Source organism: Schistocerca cancellata, chromosome 2 (assembly GCF_023864275.1).
Source record: "Schistocerca cancellata isolate TAMUIC-IGC-003103 chromosome 2, iqSchCanc2.1, whole genome shotgun sequence".
In the NCBI taxonomy this organism is placed as follows: Eukaryota; Metazoa; Arthropoda; class Insecta; order Orthoptera; family Acrididae; genus Schistocerca; species Schistocerca cancellata.
Window position 1 is genome coordinate 633,406,895 of NC_064627.1, and position 19,011 is coordinate 633,425,905.

Genomic DNA, 19,011 nt, shown 5'->3' on the forward strand with positions numbered 1-19,011 from the left:
ATATTTATTTTCCAAATTGAACGTATGAAATATTGTCACTGCTCTTACTAGTCATTTTACTGTGTGATATGATTACCAGAGGCACTCTTAGTAGTACTCTAAAAGAAGTACAGAAAGTTAAACTAATGAGAAATGTGTGTTACGCGACATGCAGGCAATGATTGTAGCATACCAGCTGCAAAAGAATTATTATTAAAGCTTCAGATTTACGAAATGAGGGTACAGTCAGATGAAATAAAGACTTCGATCTATTCTACCTAGATAACCAGTTTATTTTTTGCAATGGTTTACAAGTTTTAAAGTATTTAGTAAGATAATGAAGGAATACTGTCGATAATAATTACACCATAATTCGACATACGGCACCGGACACACTTTCTTGAACCCTGAAAACAAATGCAGATACCGCGTTCTTCTGTTCCGTAAAGGTGCAAGTTTCCTTTTCAGTGCGTGTTATTGACAACTTTTGGTGAATGAGGCTACTAAGATGACTTAACACCAGCTTTCTTTTTATGCAGCTCATTCCAGAAATCCATCCTCTCCTTGAACAAATTTTTCTTGATTGCAAGTCCATCGTTCGTGATCTCCAGGTATTGGCAGTGGTCCGCACTCACCGCAGGCCAAGATACAGAGATAATCTCGTCGCCTCCTGGTGTCGGTTTCCTGGAAACGATGAGAAAATGCACAATGTAACTATGAAATCGCATCTTAATTGCATACCAAAAGCCGACTATGTACTGGTTCACAGAAGAAAAAAAAGTTGATAAACCAGAAGAAAATTCATCTCTACTCAATATGATAAGTAAATAAGGAATAGCAGTAAGTGTAAGTAATTTACCCAGTCTTAGCGAAATTGGTCCAGAGTTTCGTCATTCTGGCGATGACTCTTCCCTCCACACTATTCGGTGGGCTGGGGTTGAGGAGTCCAAAACGAAACAGGTACGGGATATCATCAGCGTGTGCCGCTCCTGCACATAAACAACCATTTGCTGTCACTGTCACTTTTTTAAGATGTCCGATTCCATATAGAAAGGTGGAACACTATCGATCAATGCCGCTAGATAGTATCATTCATGTGGAAACTCACCCAGTATAACAACCCCCTCTCAAGTAGATGCGTATCTATCTATTCACTAAGCTATATTTTTTACTGTCTATCTGGCAAAGCATGGTATCACAAACAGGAATAATTCTCTGATTACTAAGAAACAATGTGTACTGGAATTTAATATGATATTGTTTTTGGCCCTTGATTTCTGTCCTTGCTCTATGAAAACCGACTACCTCAATTGAGATAGACCTGCACTTAGGCGGGACAGGTGTACGATTTATACAGAAGAAAGGCTATTCTTATACCACGTATCTTCCATTCAACTGTGTTTATTAATTAATTTGTCTTCCTCATCATTCGCTTCAACACGGTTATTGTTTGGCGCACTTCAGTAACCACATCCTATTAATGCGTTTGAGTCTTATAGTTAAAATACCAGAGGCAGATTTCTAATCCTGAGCTTTTTGTAGACATTCATCAGTGCAACAATCAACTAGTACTGTTGACTTCTCCCGCATAAAATAAAACTGTTGATTTAATTTATGTGATCGTCAAGTAAGTGAGTTACTGTTTTCATGTTACGAACAGGAACACCAAGTGCTTTCACTTTCCCTTTTTGTAAGCAAATCTGAGCTTTATTCTACGAATTAAAAAAGAGAAAGTTAGTCAATGTAAACGAATAGTAGTGGCTTACGGTGAGCTTTTCATTTACACGTACTTGGTTAAAAGCCGTACGTTCGTTTCACCCTTGAGAAGGAAGTTCTGTTGAATACGTCGTAGTAGAGGTCTCAGAAATACACTCCTGGAAATGGAAAAAAGAACACATTGACACCGGTGTGTCAGACCCACCATACTTGCTCCGGACACTGCGAGAGGGCTGTACAAGCAATGATCACACGCACGGCACAGCGGACACACCAGGAACCGCGGTGTTGGCCGTCTAATGGCGCTCGCTGCGCAGCATTTGTGCACCGCCGCCGTCAGTGTCAGCCAGTTTGCCGTGGCATACGGAGCTCCATCGCAGTCTTTAACACTGGTAGCATGCCGCGACAGCGTGGACGTGAACCGTATGTGCAGTTGACGGACTTTGAGCGAGGGCGTATAGTGGGCATGCGGGAGGCCGGGTGGACGTACCGCCGAATTGCTCAACACGTGGGGCGTGAGGTCTCCACAGTACATCGATGTTGTCACCAGTGGTCGGCGGAAGGTGCACGTGCCCGTCGACCTGGGACCGGACCGCAGCGACGCACGGATGCACGCCAAGACCGTAGGATCCTACGCAGTGCCGTAGGGGACCGCACCGCCACTTCCCAGCAAATTAGGGACACTGTTGCTCCTGGGGTATCGGCGAGGACCATTCGCAACCGTCTCCATGAAGCTGGGCTACGGTCCCGCACGCCGTTAGGCCGTCTTCCGCTCACGCCCCAACATCGTGCAGCCCGCCTCCAGTGGTGTCGCGACAGGCGTGAATGGAGGGACGAATGGAGACGTGTCGTCTTCAGCGATGAGAGTCGCTTCTGCCTTGGTGCCAATGATGGTCGTATGCGTGTTGGCGCCGTGCAGGTGAGCGCCACAATCAGGACTGCATACGACCGAGGCACACAGGGCCAACACCCGGCATCCCGGCATCATGGTGTGGGGAGCGATCTCCTACACTGGCCGTACACCACTGGTGATCGTCGAGGGGACACTGAATAGTGCACGGTACATCCAAACCGTCATCGAACCCATCGTTCTACCATTCCTAGACCGGCAAGGGAACTTGCTGTTCCAACAGGACAATGCACGTCCGCATGTATCCCGTGCCACCCAACGTGCTCTAGAAGGTTAACTACGCTGGCCAGCAAGATCTCCGGATCTGTACCCCATTGAGCATGTTTGGGACTGGATGAAGCGTCGTTCCACGCGGTCTGCACGTCCAGCACGAACGCTGGTCCAACTGAGGCGCCAGGTGGAAATGGCATGGCAAGCCGTTCCACAGGACTACATCCAGCAACTCTACGATCGTCTCCATGGAAGAATTGCAACCTGCATTGCTGCGAAAGGTGGATATACACTGTACTAGTGCCGACATTGTGCATGCTCTGTTGCCTGTGTCTATGTGCCTGTGGTTCTGTCAGTGTGATCATGTGATGTATCTGACCCCAGGAATGTGTCAATAAAGTTTCCCCTTCCTGGGACAATGAATTCACGGTGTTCTTATTTCAATTTCCAGGAGTGTATTTTGGAAAGCCCGCAGCCCTTTTCAGATATATCTTCCCTTCATACACCGTTTCGATTTAAGGAGATAACCGTAAATTATTAGTTATCTCGTTGGAGTCGGGCGGGATTTCTTATAAAAATGTTTGTCGTCGAAGATTTGTTCGCTATGTGCCGGCTAAGACACATAGATACTGCTGGTGGTCAATATATTGCTTAAACCAATCACGTTTGAGAACGTACTTTGGGGTTGCGTGTAAAAGAAACATTCCTCCGTCGAGATTATCGTTTTGTTTTGTATATAATGTGAATCACCCCCTTATCGACCTCAAAATGTCTGCCAACGGCTGAGTCGTACTGCTCTGTCCTCCGCATCAGCTCGCTGAAATATGTCAACTATGACTGCCGTGGACCGTCTCCCCGACCGCTGCAAATCGTGGAGCTCCGCCGAACCGTCTTCTCTTGACCTCACCCTCCATGCGCAGCGAGTGACTGTACTATTGTCGACAGCAGATGCTCCATAGACTTTGCACAAGCGTTTGTGAATATTCGCCACAGTTTCTTTCTCTGCAGTGAGAAATTCAATGACGGCACGTTGCTTGTAATGTTAATTAGTTCCAGACACCATTATAAAACTGACCTGCAGCTACACTATCGATAGGAAGTTACAGAAACTTGGCGTGCTCACTCAGGAAATTTGAAATAATACATACTTAAAGTATCGCATTCGTAGAATTGTTTTCGGCTGAGAAGGAAAATGCGGTGCATTACTGTCTGAACAACCCTCGTACAAAGCTCACAATGTATCAGGATATCCTACAGACTACACAACTGCGTTTATCATTCAATTACAAGCTAGAAATAATGTATATTTCGGACTTGCGAAGAGGTCGGATAAGGAGAGGTACCACGTCTGGGGAAGAATCTGTGCAGCGCAATGTTCCGTCTCCTGATGTTAATGCATCGCTGCTGTAGACAGTACCCTCAAGTAGGGTATCACTGAAGAGCGGCAGAAATAAACAAACATACTGTCTACTGCGAAAGAGGTGAATGGGTGGTGTTGTGAGACGTCATTACGGTGTGTAGTAAATGTTCAAATACTTTTTGCACTAAATAAAATCCAATAACTAACATCCAGTATTCAAGGAGTGTGTGTCTCCATATCGAAATTAGTTAATTATCACGGTACAGATATTACGAGACGTAGGTCACTCGGAGGTGAAGTTTGGAACAATAGTGCGAACCTGCATTTTCACAGTCTGAATTCGTCGAGAGATTATCTCCGAATTAATAAAGTTTAACATGCTAAATTGTTGTACCTATCACTCAGACTCATCAAACAACATAGCACACAGTTGTGCCGAACGATCTGCGTAGCGAGCAGATTTTAGAAATTTCAGTTGGAGCAGATAACGACGAGAAATTTCCGCGAGATCGCCGCTGCGGAATATATCTCTTGCCCTTCTGTGGTATTTAAAATGAAATACGTATGTTTTTCAGGTTTTCAGGAGAATACAAATAAAAGGAAATAAGGAACTAAGCTAAACCAACTAAAACCAATAATTAAAATATAAAGAATATTTATTTATAATAATAAATAAGGAATATTTAAATTAACTAACTAATAATAATATATTAAAATAATAAGTAAGAACTTTGGGAAGTAGGTTACCCACGGGGTCCTACGATAAGGTGCAACGAGAGTGGCGCATTGTCAGAGGACACTACATGTTTCAAGTGTCCTGTACTCAACAGTTTTATTGTGCTAACAAGAGGTACATCATCATACTGTGAGAGTGAATTATCCGGGAACGAAAAACGTACACCAAAGACGAAATGCGCCAACTAGCACGATTCTAATGGCTTGGTTACTACACTGAAAAATAGTGTAATGAATTGTCTCGCTTTGAAGCGTAATCCAGCAATCAAAAAAGTTACTTAGCTTATCATAATAATGTCTGACTCTCTCTCTCTCTCTCTCTCTCTCTCTCTCTCTCTCTCTCTCTCTCCTCTCCTCTCCCCCCCCCCACACATACACATACACACATACACACATACACATACATACACACACACACACACACACACACACACACACACACACACACACACACACACACACACACACACACAGAGAGAGAGAGAGAGAGAGAGAGAGAGTTATCAGCCACACTTGCAGTTACGATGGCAACAGCGACGTTTAATTAACAGACCACAAAACAGTATTGCATGCTGAAATTAATACCTTTGTATTTCGAGGCTCCGAACATCATCTTGAAAATGTTAAGCTTCGTTTCGACATCGAAGAAATAGAAGTAGACGGGTTGCGCTGCAGGAACTGAAGCATGCAACCTGGTGACTTCCAGCGCTGTGTACACGAAATAGTAGTCTCCTCGTAACTGTAACACATGAGAACACATTGATCGCATTATTTCGCGGGACTGAGGTCTGCAGTTTCTCACAGAACATGGCTATTCTTTAGTATACTCAGGAGTAAGTACTTACGCTGGTAAGCTGTCTGCAATAGCAGCACATATTTTCATTGTCTCTGTCCCAGCGACCCTCTTTACTGAGAAGATCGCATAAATTGACATGTCGGAACAATTCTCGAAAACAAAAAAAAAAAGCTTCAAAAAGACGAACATATCAGTAACTGCTGCTGTGTGGTTAACTTCCAACAAGGCCGAACAATTTGGCATGGGTGCAAGCTGTGCTGAGGTGTGGCAGCACACTTATGCTGGATATGTAATGCCTGTCAGGGGGACAAATTCTCGAACTGTTTCAAAGTAAATCTCATGAAATCTAAAGTTATCTTTTTTCAGTCTTCAGCAGAAAGTAATTTTTATACACAAATTTTAAGTAATAAATGAATAAATAACGTATTTTTTCAATTTTAAAACCTAATTCTTTTCGGTTGTTTCCATCGCTCATGTTTCAATTTTCTACTTTCACATTTATTTAACGATACATTTATTTTATCTATAATTATTTTTTTCAGATATTGCTCACATATAACAGTAAAGAACGTCATTGAGATAGTCTTCATGCAAAACAAATGACTGTTTTATTTGTTAATACTAATTACATATATAACAATCGCATACTGGTTGTTTATGTTTTTTTAATAGTAATTATATTAATAGCTGACTGCAGGAACAACGTTGGTCTACGTTTTGGTTATACTAAGTTAAGAGTTGATGTCCCTATTCTGCTCCCTCTAGCCAACTAATGCAAGAAGAACATTGTTTCCTTCACTCTTAATGGAAGAAATGAGATGCCAAAGTTGTATCAGAGGAGAAACAACACTTGCCCAGAACTAATACTATTTCTGCAACCAACGTTGGTTAGTTCGTTGCCTGATATTATCTCTGCATTCGTGCGAATTTTCAATGTTAAACACTATGACAGAATATATGGATGTAGATGGTGGTGAAAGTTTAAAGAGGAAAAGGGTGTAAGTAATGATTAGCATCAACGTGAAATCATAAAAAGGTCGCAAATTAAAGATTTAGAGTACATAAACTACAGTGGGAAGTTAGTTTAAAAGAAAAAACATGGGTGAAGCCTGGAAGTAAGTAATGTTATGATAATAAAGGATATGTATAATTGAAGATAAATTAAAGATTTATTGTATCAGTGAAGTAAATATATGATTTTCTAGGCGTCATCAGCAATACATTGAAAGGATTTTCGAAGAGGACGGAAATGAAATATTTTCACATTTCCATGCTGTGACATCACAGAATGCTCACTATTCTTATCTTCAAAGACTGACTTCTGTAGGTAATATTTGTTGAAGGAGAGGAAGAGTACCAGAAGCAGCAAACAGCAAACCAATGCCCAACAACTTACAATATTTCATTATTTCCCTCTATGGACTATCTGAGGTGTGCAAGAAACATTTCATTTCATATGTATTCTTGAGGTCACAAGCCAAAGGGTCAGGAGGATAACCAATCTCTTAGCTTGTGAAAAGTCTCCTATTAATAACAGGGGTAAAAATGCACCAGGAAATCTAATCTTCAATGCAGAAATCAGTATGATTATCGATCACAAAAATTCCTATCCCGAAAAACTTACTATGAAACGTTTAAATGGGCAACTTTACTGTCAAACTCATGCGTTAGCAATTGAAAATACGTCATCCCCAATCAAGTAAAATTAAGTATGACTTTTGGATGAAAATATTCAAAGAACGGTTTACACTTACAATTGGTCGTCCACAAGTTGGCAAATATGGAACTTGTTGAAGGCTTAAAAATAAAAGATACTGAACGAAATACCAAGATCGTTCCTGATACAATTCTGATGGACCATAAATGCAGAGCTTCAAAATTTTCTGGTCATATTCGTAATGGAAAAGAAGTAGCTCAAAAAGGGGTGATGTTGCAGGTATTGCCATATATTTTATGTACAATCTGTCACTTCCTAGCATGCCGGTTCAAGATGCGTTCTACCTCTGGAAACTTAACGTTTGAGTTCAATATCCATTACCTCAAAACAGGACGTTCAACATTCTAAACATTGTAAATTTATGATGTCGTCGCAAAAATAGACCTGATGAAGTCTATATTTCTTTACTGGACTTCACACAAAATTATTTGCCATCGAACATCAAATTCTTTCATATTTTTTAAATGGGTAACTCAGGGAAGAATAAGAATTAACCTATGGTAAGATTCCTGATGCAGTTGAGATTTCTCAGCGTTTTGTCGCTGTTAGTTATTTCCCAGTTAGAGGCCATTCGCTCCTGCAATATGACAAGGACTTCACGGTCATTAAGAAGAAAATTTGAGCTGTTGATAGTGTTCACAGGACACGCACTTTGTAGAACTCATTGCTAATGCTAGTACCTTACAAAACTTTCAGGCTGAAGTTGTTTCAACTGAATATTAAAGAGTTCAAAAATGATGGCCAGAAAATTACAAACGCAGTGTCCGGTCTTTAGGATCAGTAAACAGCAAAGTATTCCCAAAAAATGAGAAAATATTTCACTGTATCAGAATTCATGGAATTTTAATACAAAAGTGAGTGTAGTGGAAATATGACAGCAAACCGCACATTGGAGGCCTAGTTAGGCATACTTTTTCGTTTACTTCTTGATTTAAACACTAAAGTAACTTAGCAACTGCTACATCATACGAAAACTGTGTCACTGAGCGGCAAGAAAACGGCTGACTAAGAAACTGCAATCATATATCCCTGAAGAGCACATTTCCTTTTATAGAGCATTCCACAACTAACTTTTAGCGGACTATAAAGAGCCTGAATGAATAAGAAATATGGGGATAGGAGTTATTTTACCAACCCTTCTATTTCACTGACTGTGTTCAGTAGTTAAAAGTTGGTGTAAACCTGTATGCGAACTTACAAAGTTTATGTATTGAGAAACAATGAAGCTCGAGTTCAGAACCTATTATGTAGCCTTACGATAACAGTTTTGGTGTTCAAATCAATAAATTCTGAAGTAAACTGTTGAGTAACACGAAATTGCATTTGTGAAAAGCAATTTATTTCAGGAACAACACATGTCCACCAACATTAAGCGTTAAAGTAACTGTATAATCACGACACTGAAAATAATGTCTGGATATCGTCAGAAAATGTATCCACTTTGCCGTCAGCACGTCTTATAAAAATGTATTCGCTTGGCGCTGGCAGTTTTGACATTATCGGGAGACTTATACATTGTCAAGTTTTACTAATCTCATCGTTAGTTCTCGTAAGTTCACAACCCTGTTCCCCTACTTTCATGAAATTCCGAAGACATACATACGGAAATAAGTACTAAATTTGTTTGTTTCATATACTTGTTTATTTGCATTGTCTTTCGTACTTAGTATTTCTCTTTGGTATGATACGCAGCAAACGTCTCCAAGATGTAACGCAACTTCACAAGACTTGCTTAAGTTTGTTCTCCTTTTTTCGTTTTTGGAACATACATGGCAGTTCCTTCGTTTTCGTTTATTCGTTTCGGAAATAAGTATTAGCTGGTGTTGCCTTATGTGACCAGAAAGTCTTGTCAACCGGATCATGATGAACTGACGCGATGTAGTGGCAACCCTCAAGTTTTGCTCAGACACTTTCATCTACGACACTTTCAATAAAGAATCGTGAAATCGGAGACGATTGTGGTCTCTATCGAAATACTGCCATGTACGGAACGCATTAAATAATGCGCAATTAAAAAGGTACATGCAAACTTTTTTGACCATTTTATAGTTTTTCTGCATATAGGGTAATAGCTCAAATATAGGTTTGCCTGAACCACTCCTTTCATTTATGTGCTGTAGTCTAATTCACTTTCAGTTTCTTTTTATTGTGTATTTGGTTTTTCTTCATTTTCTTTGAATGTCAGTCAAGCTGGCGTTATGCACTGTAGAGATCAATCCGTATCGTTAATTTTCGACGCTCTCCATACCTGTGCGTGCGAGAACTTCACCTTTCCGTTGATGACAAGCTTCAAACACATTTACTTGGCGCGCTTTAATTTTCCCGGAAATCCTCTATTTTGCCGCATGGTTTCACAAACTCGAATTTTCTTTGGAAGTAACTTCTCAAAAAGTTCTAAATTTTTTTAATAGTTATCCATGTAGAAGTGATGCCACTTTGCATAAGAATGTCTCCATAGTTCCATCAGTGTTTTTGCTAAAGGCTGCCCAGCGCCGGAATATATCTTAACGAGGAAATGTATCCAGCACTCGAATTACACAGCATCCGAATGAGCATGCCATATTTCGTAATTTTCAACGGATTGTAAACTTTAAAATTTAACCGTCCACGCCACTTTACATTCCTTCATCAACTGAGATGTTTTGACTTGGATTAAAGGTTTCTTTCAACTTTTTGGAACAATAACACTTACGAATTGCACTTTGAAAAGCCGCTCGGCATTGTCCGGTTTATTGCTGTTGTCGGAAAAATGAAAAATGATAGTGTTTGTCTGAATCTGGTGCGGGACTTCGTTTTGCGAAATATCTGTGTGCATCAGCGGATTCGTTGATCAATTGTCATCGGTCCTTGCTTTTTTTACAGTTCCCATAAGGATATCAAGCACAGACCATTTTCTAAGTTCGGTTCCCGTAACGTCGACAAACTTGGCATTTTTTAAATCCACTTTCCTTCTATTGCAATTTCGACTGTAGTACTTGTTGGTTTCGTTGCTAATACATTCAAATAGATCGTTCCCAATATATAATTCTACGATATTCTCGACGCTCTGTGTATCTTTGGGAAATACGTTGGAACCCGGAGATCCTGCAAATTTATTATTGGTCCTCGGTAAATCAAAATCTGGCCACCGTGTACTGTCTTCTTCTTCTTCTTCTTCTTCTTCTTCTTCTTCTGATTCATCCGAATCAGTTGGCAACCGTAGCGTTCGCCAAGTTCTTCTTTGATGTATTTCATTATCTTCCGACGATTCTGCTTCACTTTCATTTGTTTTGATATTCAGTGTCTTCTTCGCAATCGGCCAAGTCGTCCGGTTCGTCAAACAAGACGTCCGTGCATCCATCGTGAATAATCGTATCGTCTCTTTCGTCTGCCATGATGAAAGGGCACAAGTACTTACAAAAACAAGAAATTTGTTGACGTGCGTAACTTACTGCTACCTAAACAAAGAAACAGAATGCAAAAGATACTGAAGTGCTGTCGCCGGCCACTGAGCGATACTATGCTCACGATACCACTGTGGTGTCGCTGGCCGTTGACAGCTATTTCGCGCACGACACCACTGTGGTGTCGCCGGACGGCATAGTGTTAAAATAATTTTATAATCACGACATGAAAATAGTGTCTCGATATCATCAGAAACTGTATCTTATAAAGCGTAATTGAACTGACAAGGCAGCAAATAAACATATTTTTCCATTCTTCTCGAAAGCAACAGGCATGGACTAGTGCTGTTTCTGCAATCAGTGATTCTGCGAGTGGGGTAGGATGGTTTTTTTTGTGGTTTTAGGGCGCACAACTCAATGGTCATTAGCGCCCAGACTACGTTAGGAATGCACCGCGAAACCCAAGTTTAAAATAGCAACTAAAAGGGAAAACACGATAAAAGACAGACTGACAGGCATAGGATTAAAAAAAAACAGCATAATCAAATGTCCTTAGAGAGGTTTGTCAAGTTGATAAAACGAAGAACGCGAGCAGCTGCTCGTGGGTCATCCGCTAAAATGGCATCTAGAGTACATGGCAGGCCAAGATCAAGACGCAGTGTGTTAAAATCCGGACAGGACGTTAAAATGTGGCGGACCGTCAGCAATTGCCCACATGGGCAGAACGGGGCCGGCGCAGCCGTCAGCAGATGGCGATGGCTGAACCGGCAGTGTCCAATTCGTAACCGGGCCAAAACAACCTCCTCCCGCCGAGAAGGGCGTGAGGAGGACGTCCAAGTCGCGGGAAGAGGTTTCAAGGCCCGAAGCTTGTTATCCATAAGTGCAGCCCAATCGGCATGCCACAGCGATAAAATGCGCCGACAAATGACCCTGCTACAATCTGACGAAGGGACACAACAAGAAGCTGTCCGAGGCTGGAGGACCGCAGCCTTGGCCGCGGCATCTGCAGCTTCGTTCCCAGGGATACCGACATGGCCAGAAACCCACATAAAGGTAATCGGAGAACCGTCGTCCACCAGCTGCTGTTGGATCCGGTGCACGAAAGGGTGAACCGGGTACGGATCACTGAGGCTCTGGATGGCGCTCAGGGAATCGGAGCAGATGACATAAGCAGAATGTCGGTGGCGGCAGATGTAAAGAACAGCCTGGTAGAGGGCAAAGAGCTCAGCTGTGAAGACCGAACAATGGCCATGGAGCCGGTATTTGGAACTTTGTGCCCCGACAATAAAAGAACACCCGACCCCGTCATTGGTCTTAGAGCCATCTGTATAAATGAGGGTCATATTAATGAACTTCGAACGAAGTTCGACAAAACGGGAGTGGTAGACCGAACCGCGGGTAACCTCCTTTGGGAGCGAGCTGAGGTCAAGGTGAACGCGAACCTGAGCCTGGAGCCAAGGTGGCGTGTGGCTCTCGCCTGCTGGAAAGGTTGCAGGGAGTGAAAAATTAAGGTGTTGAAGGAGGCGACGAAAGCGAACTCTAGGGGTTAGCAGGGCAGAGACATACAACCCGTATTGACGGTCGAGAGAGTCGTCAAAAAAGGAACGATAAGACGGGTGGTCGGGCACTGACAGTAGCCGACAGGCATACCGACAAAGCAGTATATCGCGCCGGTAGGTGAGTGGAAATTCACCAGCTTCAGCATGAAGACTCTCGACGGGACTAGTATAAAACGCTCCGATCGCAAGACGTAAACCCCGATGTTGTATGTTGAGGCGGCGTAAGATGGATGGCCGTGCAGAGGAGTATACGAAGCTCCCATAACCCAGATTGGAGCGGACGATCGACCGATATAGGCGAAGTAGGACGGTTCGATCTGCTCCCCACATCATACCACTGAGAACACGGAGGACATCTAGAGAACAGGTACAACGGGCAGCCAAATATGACATGTGGAGACCAGCTAAGTTTCCTGTCAAATGTAAGACCTAAAAATTTTGTTGTCTCCACGAATGGGAGAGCAACGGGATCGAGTCGTAAGGACGGTGGGAGAAACTCTTTGTAGCGCCAGAAGTTAATACAGACCGTCTTCTCGGCAGAAAAACGGAAGCCATTGGCGACACTCCAGGAGTAAAGACGGTCAAGAGAACGCTGAAGACAGCGCTCCAGGAAACATGTACGCTGCGTGCTGCAGTAGATAGTAAAATCGTCCACGAAAAGGGAGCCTGATACATCAGTTGGAAGGCAATCCATTATTGGATTGATCGCTATGGCGAAGGGAGCGTCGCTCAAAACTGAGCCCTGTGGCACCCCATTCTCCTGGCGAAAGGTGTCTGACAGGACAGAACCCACACGTACCCTAAACTGTCGATCCATTAAAAAGGAACGAATAAAAAGAGGGAGGCGACCGCGAAGGCCCCATGTATGCATGGTGCGGAGAATGCCCGCCCTCCAACAGGTGTCGTAAGCCTTCTCCAAATCAAAGAACACAGCTGCGGTCGGGCGCTTCCGCAAGAAGTGATTCATGATGAAGGTCGACAAGGTAACCAGATGGTCAACAGCAGAGCGGCGCCTATGAAATCCACATTGTACATTGGTCGAGCTTCGAGCAGCCAAACCAAACGAGAGTTAACCATTCGCTCCATCACCTTACAGACAGCTGGTAAGCGAGATGGGTCGATAACTGGAAGGCAAGTGCTTGTCCTTCCCCGGCTTAGCAATCGGGACAACAATAGACTCGCGCCAGCATGCGGGAACATGTCCCTCAATCCAGATGCGATTATAAGTACGAAGAAGGAAACCTTTACCCGCAGGAGAAAGTTTCGTCTGCATCTGAATATGAATAGAATCAGGCTCTGGAGCGGAGGACCGTGACCGGGCAAGTGCGTTTTCGAGTTCCCGCCTGGTGAATGGAGCATTATAACTTTCACAATTCGAGGAGCGGAAGTTAGGTGGCCTAGCCTCCTCTGCCTGTTTTCGGGGGAGGAAGGCAGGGTGGTAATGAGCGGAGCTCGAAACCTCTGAGAAAAAGCGGCCGAAGGCATTGGAGACATCCTCAGGGGCCACAAGGACGTCATTCGCGACCGTCAAGCCAGAAACTGGTGAGTGGACCAAGTGCCAGATAGCCGGCGCAGGCTACCCCAGACAACAGAAGGAGTAAAACTGTTGCAGGTGCTTGTGAAAACAGCCCAGCTGATTTTCTTGCTTCCTTTAATAACACGACGACACTGCGCACGTAATCGTTTATATTTGATACAATTCGCCACTGTAGTGTGGCGTTTAAAGGTGCGTAATGCACGTCGACGACCACGTAAAGCGTCTCTACATGCTGCAGTCCACCAGGGGAGAAGAAGTAGGGTGAGGGATGGAATATTCAGCAGCAGTGAGAATGACTTCCGTGAGGTGTGCGACCTGACGATCGCAGCTTGTGAAGGTTTGATCCTGAAAGGTCGCCCTGGAAGAGAAGAGTCCCCAGTCTGCTTTAGAGATGTTCCAACTAGATGAGCACGGAGAGGGGGTATGCTGCAGGAGATGGATAACACACGGTAAGTGGTCGCTCGAGTATGTATCAGAAAGTGCATACCACTCAAACCGGCGTGCAAGTTGGGTAGTACATATAGAGAGGTCTAAATGGGAATAGGTGTGAGATGTGTCCGAAAGAGAAGTAGGGGCGCCAGTATTGAGGCAGACAAGATTGAGCTGGTTGAAAAGGCCTGCTAACAGGGAGCCCCTTGGGCAGGATGCTGGAGAGCCCCAAAGGGGATGGTGGGCATTGAAGTCTCCAGTTAACAAAAATGGTGCAGGTAGCTGAGCAATAATTTGCATCATGTCTGCCCTGGTAACGGCAGACGACGGAGTGTAAACGGTACAAATGGAAAATGTAAAAGTGGGGAGAGTAATTCGGATGGAAACTGCCTGCAGGCCGGTGTGCAATGTGATGGGATCGTAGTAAATATCATCCCGGACCAGCAACATAACCCCTCCATGAGCCGGAATCCTACCACAATGGGTAGGTCAAAACGCACAGAGGTGTAGTGTGCCAAGGCAATTTGATTGCATGGGCGTAGCTTCGTTTCCTGGAGGGCTACGACGAGCGGACGGTGCAAGCGGAGCAGCAACTTCAAGTCCTCTCGGTTGGAGCGAATGCTGCGAATATTCCAGTGAATAAGTGCCATCGTAAGAAAAGGAAGATGAGAGAAGGGGTCACCTCGAAGGCCGCTGAGGGCCTGGCTTCGAGCAAGCACTGCCGCCGCTATCAGTAGGCGGACAGTCATCGTCCATTGGTTCTATAGGTTCATCGGCCATCTTGGTAAGATGGCCGGGAGGGAGAGCTTCCTCCGCCGGTGAACGGCCAGATGTTCGGCTACCAGCGGTGCGGCCAGGCGAAACGGATGACGGCCTGGGGCGGCAACCGCTGGGTGGCGCAGGAGAAGAAATGCGCCGTGGAGGAGGAGGAGAACTGTGCTTCCTATGAGCCTTCTTCGAAGGTCATTTGGTGGAAGTACTGGTCGATGGCTGGGAAGTCGAGGTACGTAGGAAGTCTGCACGAGACGGTTCCTTCTTGAAGGCCCGTGCATCTGACTTCTGGGTCTTCGTCTTGGCAGAAGCTGATGAAGGGGCTTGTGTCTGTGGGGTGACGGGCGGAAGAGGAGACGTCGACCGCGCGATCTTAGCACTGGCCGAACGGACGACCGTGGTGCTGAAGGTCAGATCGCATGTCTGGGTTGCCACCTCCCTGGTAGTCCGAGGAGAGGCGAGGACAGTACTGTATTTCCCCGCTGGGAGCAGCGTGGGCTTCCTACTAGCAAATAGCTTGCGAGCAGCCGAGGTGGACACTTTCTCTTTGACCCGAATTTCTTGGATACAGCGTTCTTCCTTATAGATGGGACAGTCGCGGGAGGACCCTGCATGGTCACCCTGACAGTTCACACAACGAGGAGACGGAGGTGGACAGTCACCCTCATGGGCATCCCTGCCACAAGTGACACATTTAGCCGCATTGGAACAAGACTGGCGAGTGTGATTAAAACGCTGACACTGGTCGCAGCGCGTAGGTGTCGGGACATAGGGGCGAACAGAAATAACCTCGTAGCCCGCTTTGATGCGCGATGGCAGCTTAACACTATCGAAGGTCAAGAAAAGTGTCCGGGTCGGTACAAGGTCATTGTTGACCTTTTTCATGACCCTATGGACAGCCTTCACGCCCTGCTCAGCGAGGAAAGACTGAATATCCTCGTCAGTCAATCCGTCGAGTGATCTAGTATAGACCACACCACGAGACGAATTCAAAATTCGGTGAGCCTCCACCCGGACAGGGAACGTGTACAGGAGTGTGGCTCGAAGCAGTTTCTGTGCCTGAAAGGCGCTCTCAGTTTCTAGTAACAAGGTACCATTACGCAACCTGGTACAAGACGTAACAGTTCTGGCTATGGCATCTACGCCCTTCTGGATAACGAAAGGGTTGACAGAGGAAAATTCCTTTCCCTCCTCAGATCGAGAAACGACGAGGAACTGTGGGGCAGGCGGTAGTACTTTTGTCACTGGTGGCTGGTCAAGTTTCCGTTTGTGGGCAGAAGTCGAGAGAGAAGAAGAAGAAGAAGAAGAACAAGAAGAAAAATCCATTGCGGAGCAATCCCCCATGATTGCCAGCGTCTCCGATGGCGCGCTCCTTCCTTATGGGGACCCTCTCAGAGGGCACTCCCGCCTTAGGTGAATGTTTACACCTCAGGTCACACCTCCCGAGAAACAGACGGAGGGACCAATCGGCATGGTCAGAAGGTATCAGCTCAGGCAATCACCCCTCCCTGGGCCTGGCCTTTACCAGGGGGTACGTGCGTGCCTTACTTGTCTACCCAGGGCGGGGAATTACGCGTTACCCCGTCACCGGCAATGCGTGCGAACGCGTGGTCGGCCTTCAGGCGCGCACAGGGAGGAAGGAAGAAGAGGAAAAAGAAGAGAGAGGACAGACTGTCTCAAACGCCGAGGCGGAGACCAGAGAAGGCAAGGAGGAGGAGGCAAGGAGGAGGAGGCAAGGAGGAGGAGGCAAGGAGGAGGAGGCAAGGAGGAGGAGGCAAGGAGGAGGAGGCAAGGAGGAGGAGGCAAGGAGGAGGAGGCAAGGAGGAGGAGGCAAGGAGGAGGAGGCAAGGAGGAGGAGGCAAGGAGGACGAGGCAAGGAGGACGAGGCAAGGAGGACGAGGCAAGGAGAAGAAGGCAAGGAGAAGAAGGCAAGGAGAAGAAGGCAAGGAGAAGAAGGCAAGGAGAAGAAGGCAAGGAGAAGAGTAAGGAAGACAGGGAGATGGAGAAGAACAAAGAAAGGAACCAACCAAAGGAAGGAAGAAACGAGAAGAAGTGAAAAACCAAAATGACCACAAATATAGGTCGCGGAACCGTCCGTCTCCGGACGCAGGCGCTAACTACCCCCGTGAGGTGGAGGGACTCCTTTTAGTCGCCTCTTACGACAGGCGGGAATACCTCGGACCTGTTCTAACCCCGGACCCGCAGGGGGAGAGGGGGAGGGGTTGGATGGAAATCCTCCTCTACGTAAGTTTCGCCGTGAAAAGTTTGAGAAGAGCTGCCCTACGATACTTTAGTATTTGTCTGCATAGAAGTGGCTATGATTAGAAAATGCAGTTTCAGATTGTTGATTGCCGTTTTATATTCCCAGAATTACCGGTTTCGGGCAGTGATATTTATCTTCTGATCTGTTAAAAAACACAAAGTAAACAGCAATACGGTACTGATCCTGCGTTTACAATATCACAAAGGTAAAGAGTTTGTAGTTATTTACAACAGTAACGTTGTAGACACAGCATTCACGTAGTTACAGAGTAACACGTCTCAACGAAAACATTGCCACTTCAACTGTACTATCCTAAAGCTAACTCGTATGCTGTAGCTTTATGTAATAAATTTAAAAGAAATTTCATTGATATAAAAAGCGTTTAGTGTTACTGACAACAGATGTAAGTGACCTTGACAGCTCACATCCGCACGAAATGTGCTTAGAATATAAACCATTCATCCCAAAAACAGCGGTATTAGAGATCCACATGCAAAACCGCGTCTTACCACGGAAACCTTTGAATGATCACCCATTAAATGTCTAAGACGGAACTTTGGCACAACAAAGAAATGAAGTATCGATATAATAGAACCAATAACACTTCTATGTCAATGTCATGACTTATTGCTGTATTTCCCTCTGCTAAAATAATTGCTCGATTTGAACAACCATCTTATTCTACTGGCGTAATAGTGTCACACAGCGCTGGCTGAAAAATAGTGTTTGTACGGCTATTCCGTCTTCAAAGTGCAGGTGTGGGATTTCAGTTATGTGGCCAAAGCAAAAGCAGAACGGAAAGATATGCATAAGAACAAGCCTACCTAACAGTTTGTTTGGTAAAAGGCATATTATGTAGTTGACGTTCCAATATCATCGTCTGAAAACTTAACTGGTGTGGCGTATGATATTGGCCGGCTTGAATCCAAAATGTGACAAACTGTGTTTATTAAGCTGCGTATATTGTACTGTTCCACTTTGCTTTGACCACATCACTGAGACCCCACACCTGCACTTGGAAGACGGAATAGCCGTACAAACACTTTTTCAGCCAGCGCCATTATTTTAAGCAACTTACGACGACAAAATATGTGTGATTTGCAACCCATTATTTAAATACTTTGTCTCTTCGCTTTACCAAGGTTCCTCTCTTAGATCTTAAATAATTGATCAGTCTAACAGCTCTCGTGGTAAGACGCGCAATTTTGCATGCGAATGGCTCATGCCACTGTTTTAGAACTGTCTAAGCACATTTTCGTGCGGTTATGAGGGTTCGAGGTCACATTCTTTACGAGTTCTCTCTATACGTACTAATTGATTTAAACATAAAATGTGGAGATAATTTGTGTAATAAACATTCCAGAATATTTAAAATAAGAAACTAAAGAGATTTTCCTAGATTGAAAAACGTATATTACTAAAGGGTATGAGTTACAAAAGTTTTAGGAGGTCCGCCCCCTTCCTTTCCGTTAAATCTTCGTTGAGGGAGCTGCGTAAAAGCCAAACCAAGTACAGGTGTCTAGCGAAGAAGTCTTTGATTTCAGAATTAGATATCTGGAAAACTAAGATCGATAGGCGAGTGCAACAAACGGTATGTTTATTGTGAAAGCTGTCAGCATTTTATACAGAAGTTTCGAAACTGTTCG

General features: G+C 44.6%; 1 protein-coding gene across 1 annotated transcript in view; it reads right to left on the bottom strand.

The window, feature by feature from the left end:
* Positions 1–247: 247 nt before the first annotated feature.
* Positions 248–19,011, bottom strand: part of LOC126162303 (esterase E4-like) — a 101,935-nt gene continuing 83,171 nt past the window's right edge. Inside the window, exons 8-10 of the mRNA XM_049918721.1 lie at positions 5,496–5,649; positions 839–968; positions 248–663 (exon numbers count right to left, since the gene is read on the bottom strand). Coding sequence (XP_049774678.1) covers positions 483–663; positions 839–968; positions 5,496–5,649 — 465 coding nt within the window. The 3' untranslated portion in view covers positions 248–482. The remainder of the gene's footprint in view (positions 664–838; positions 969–5,495; positions 5,650–19,011) is intronic.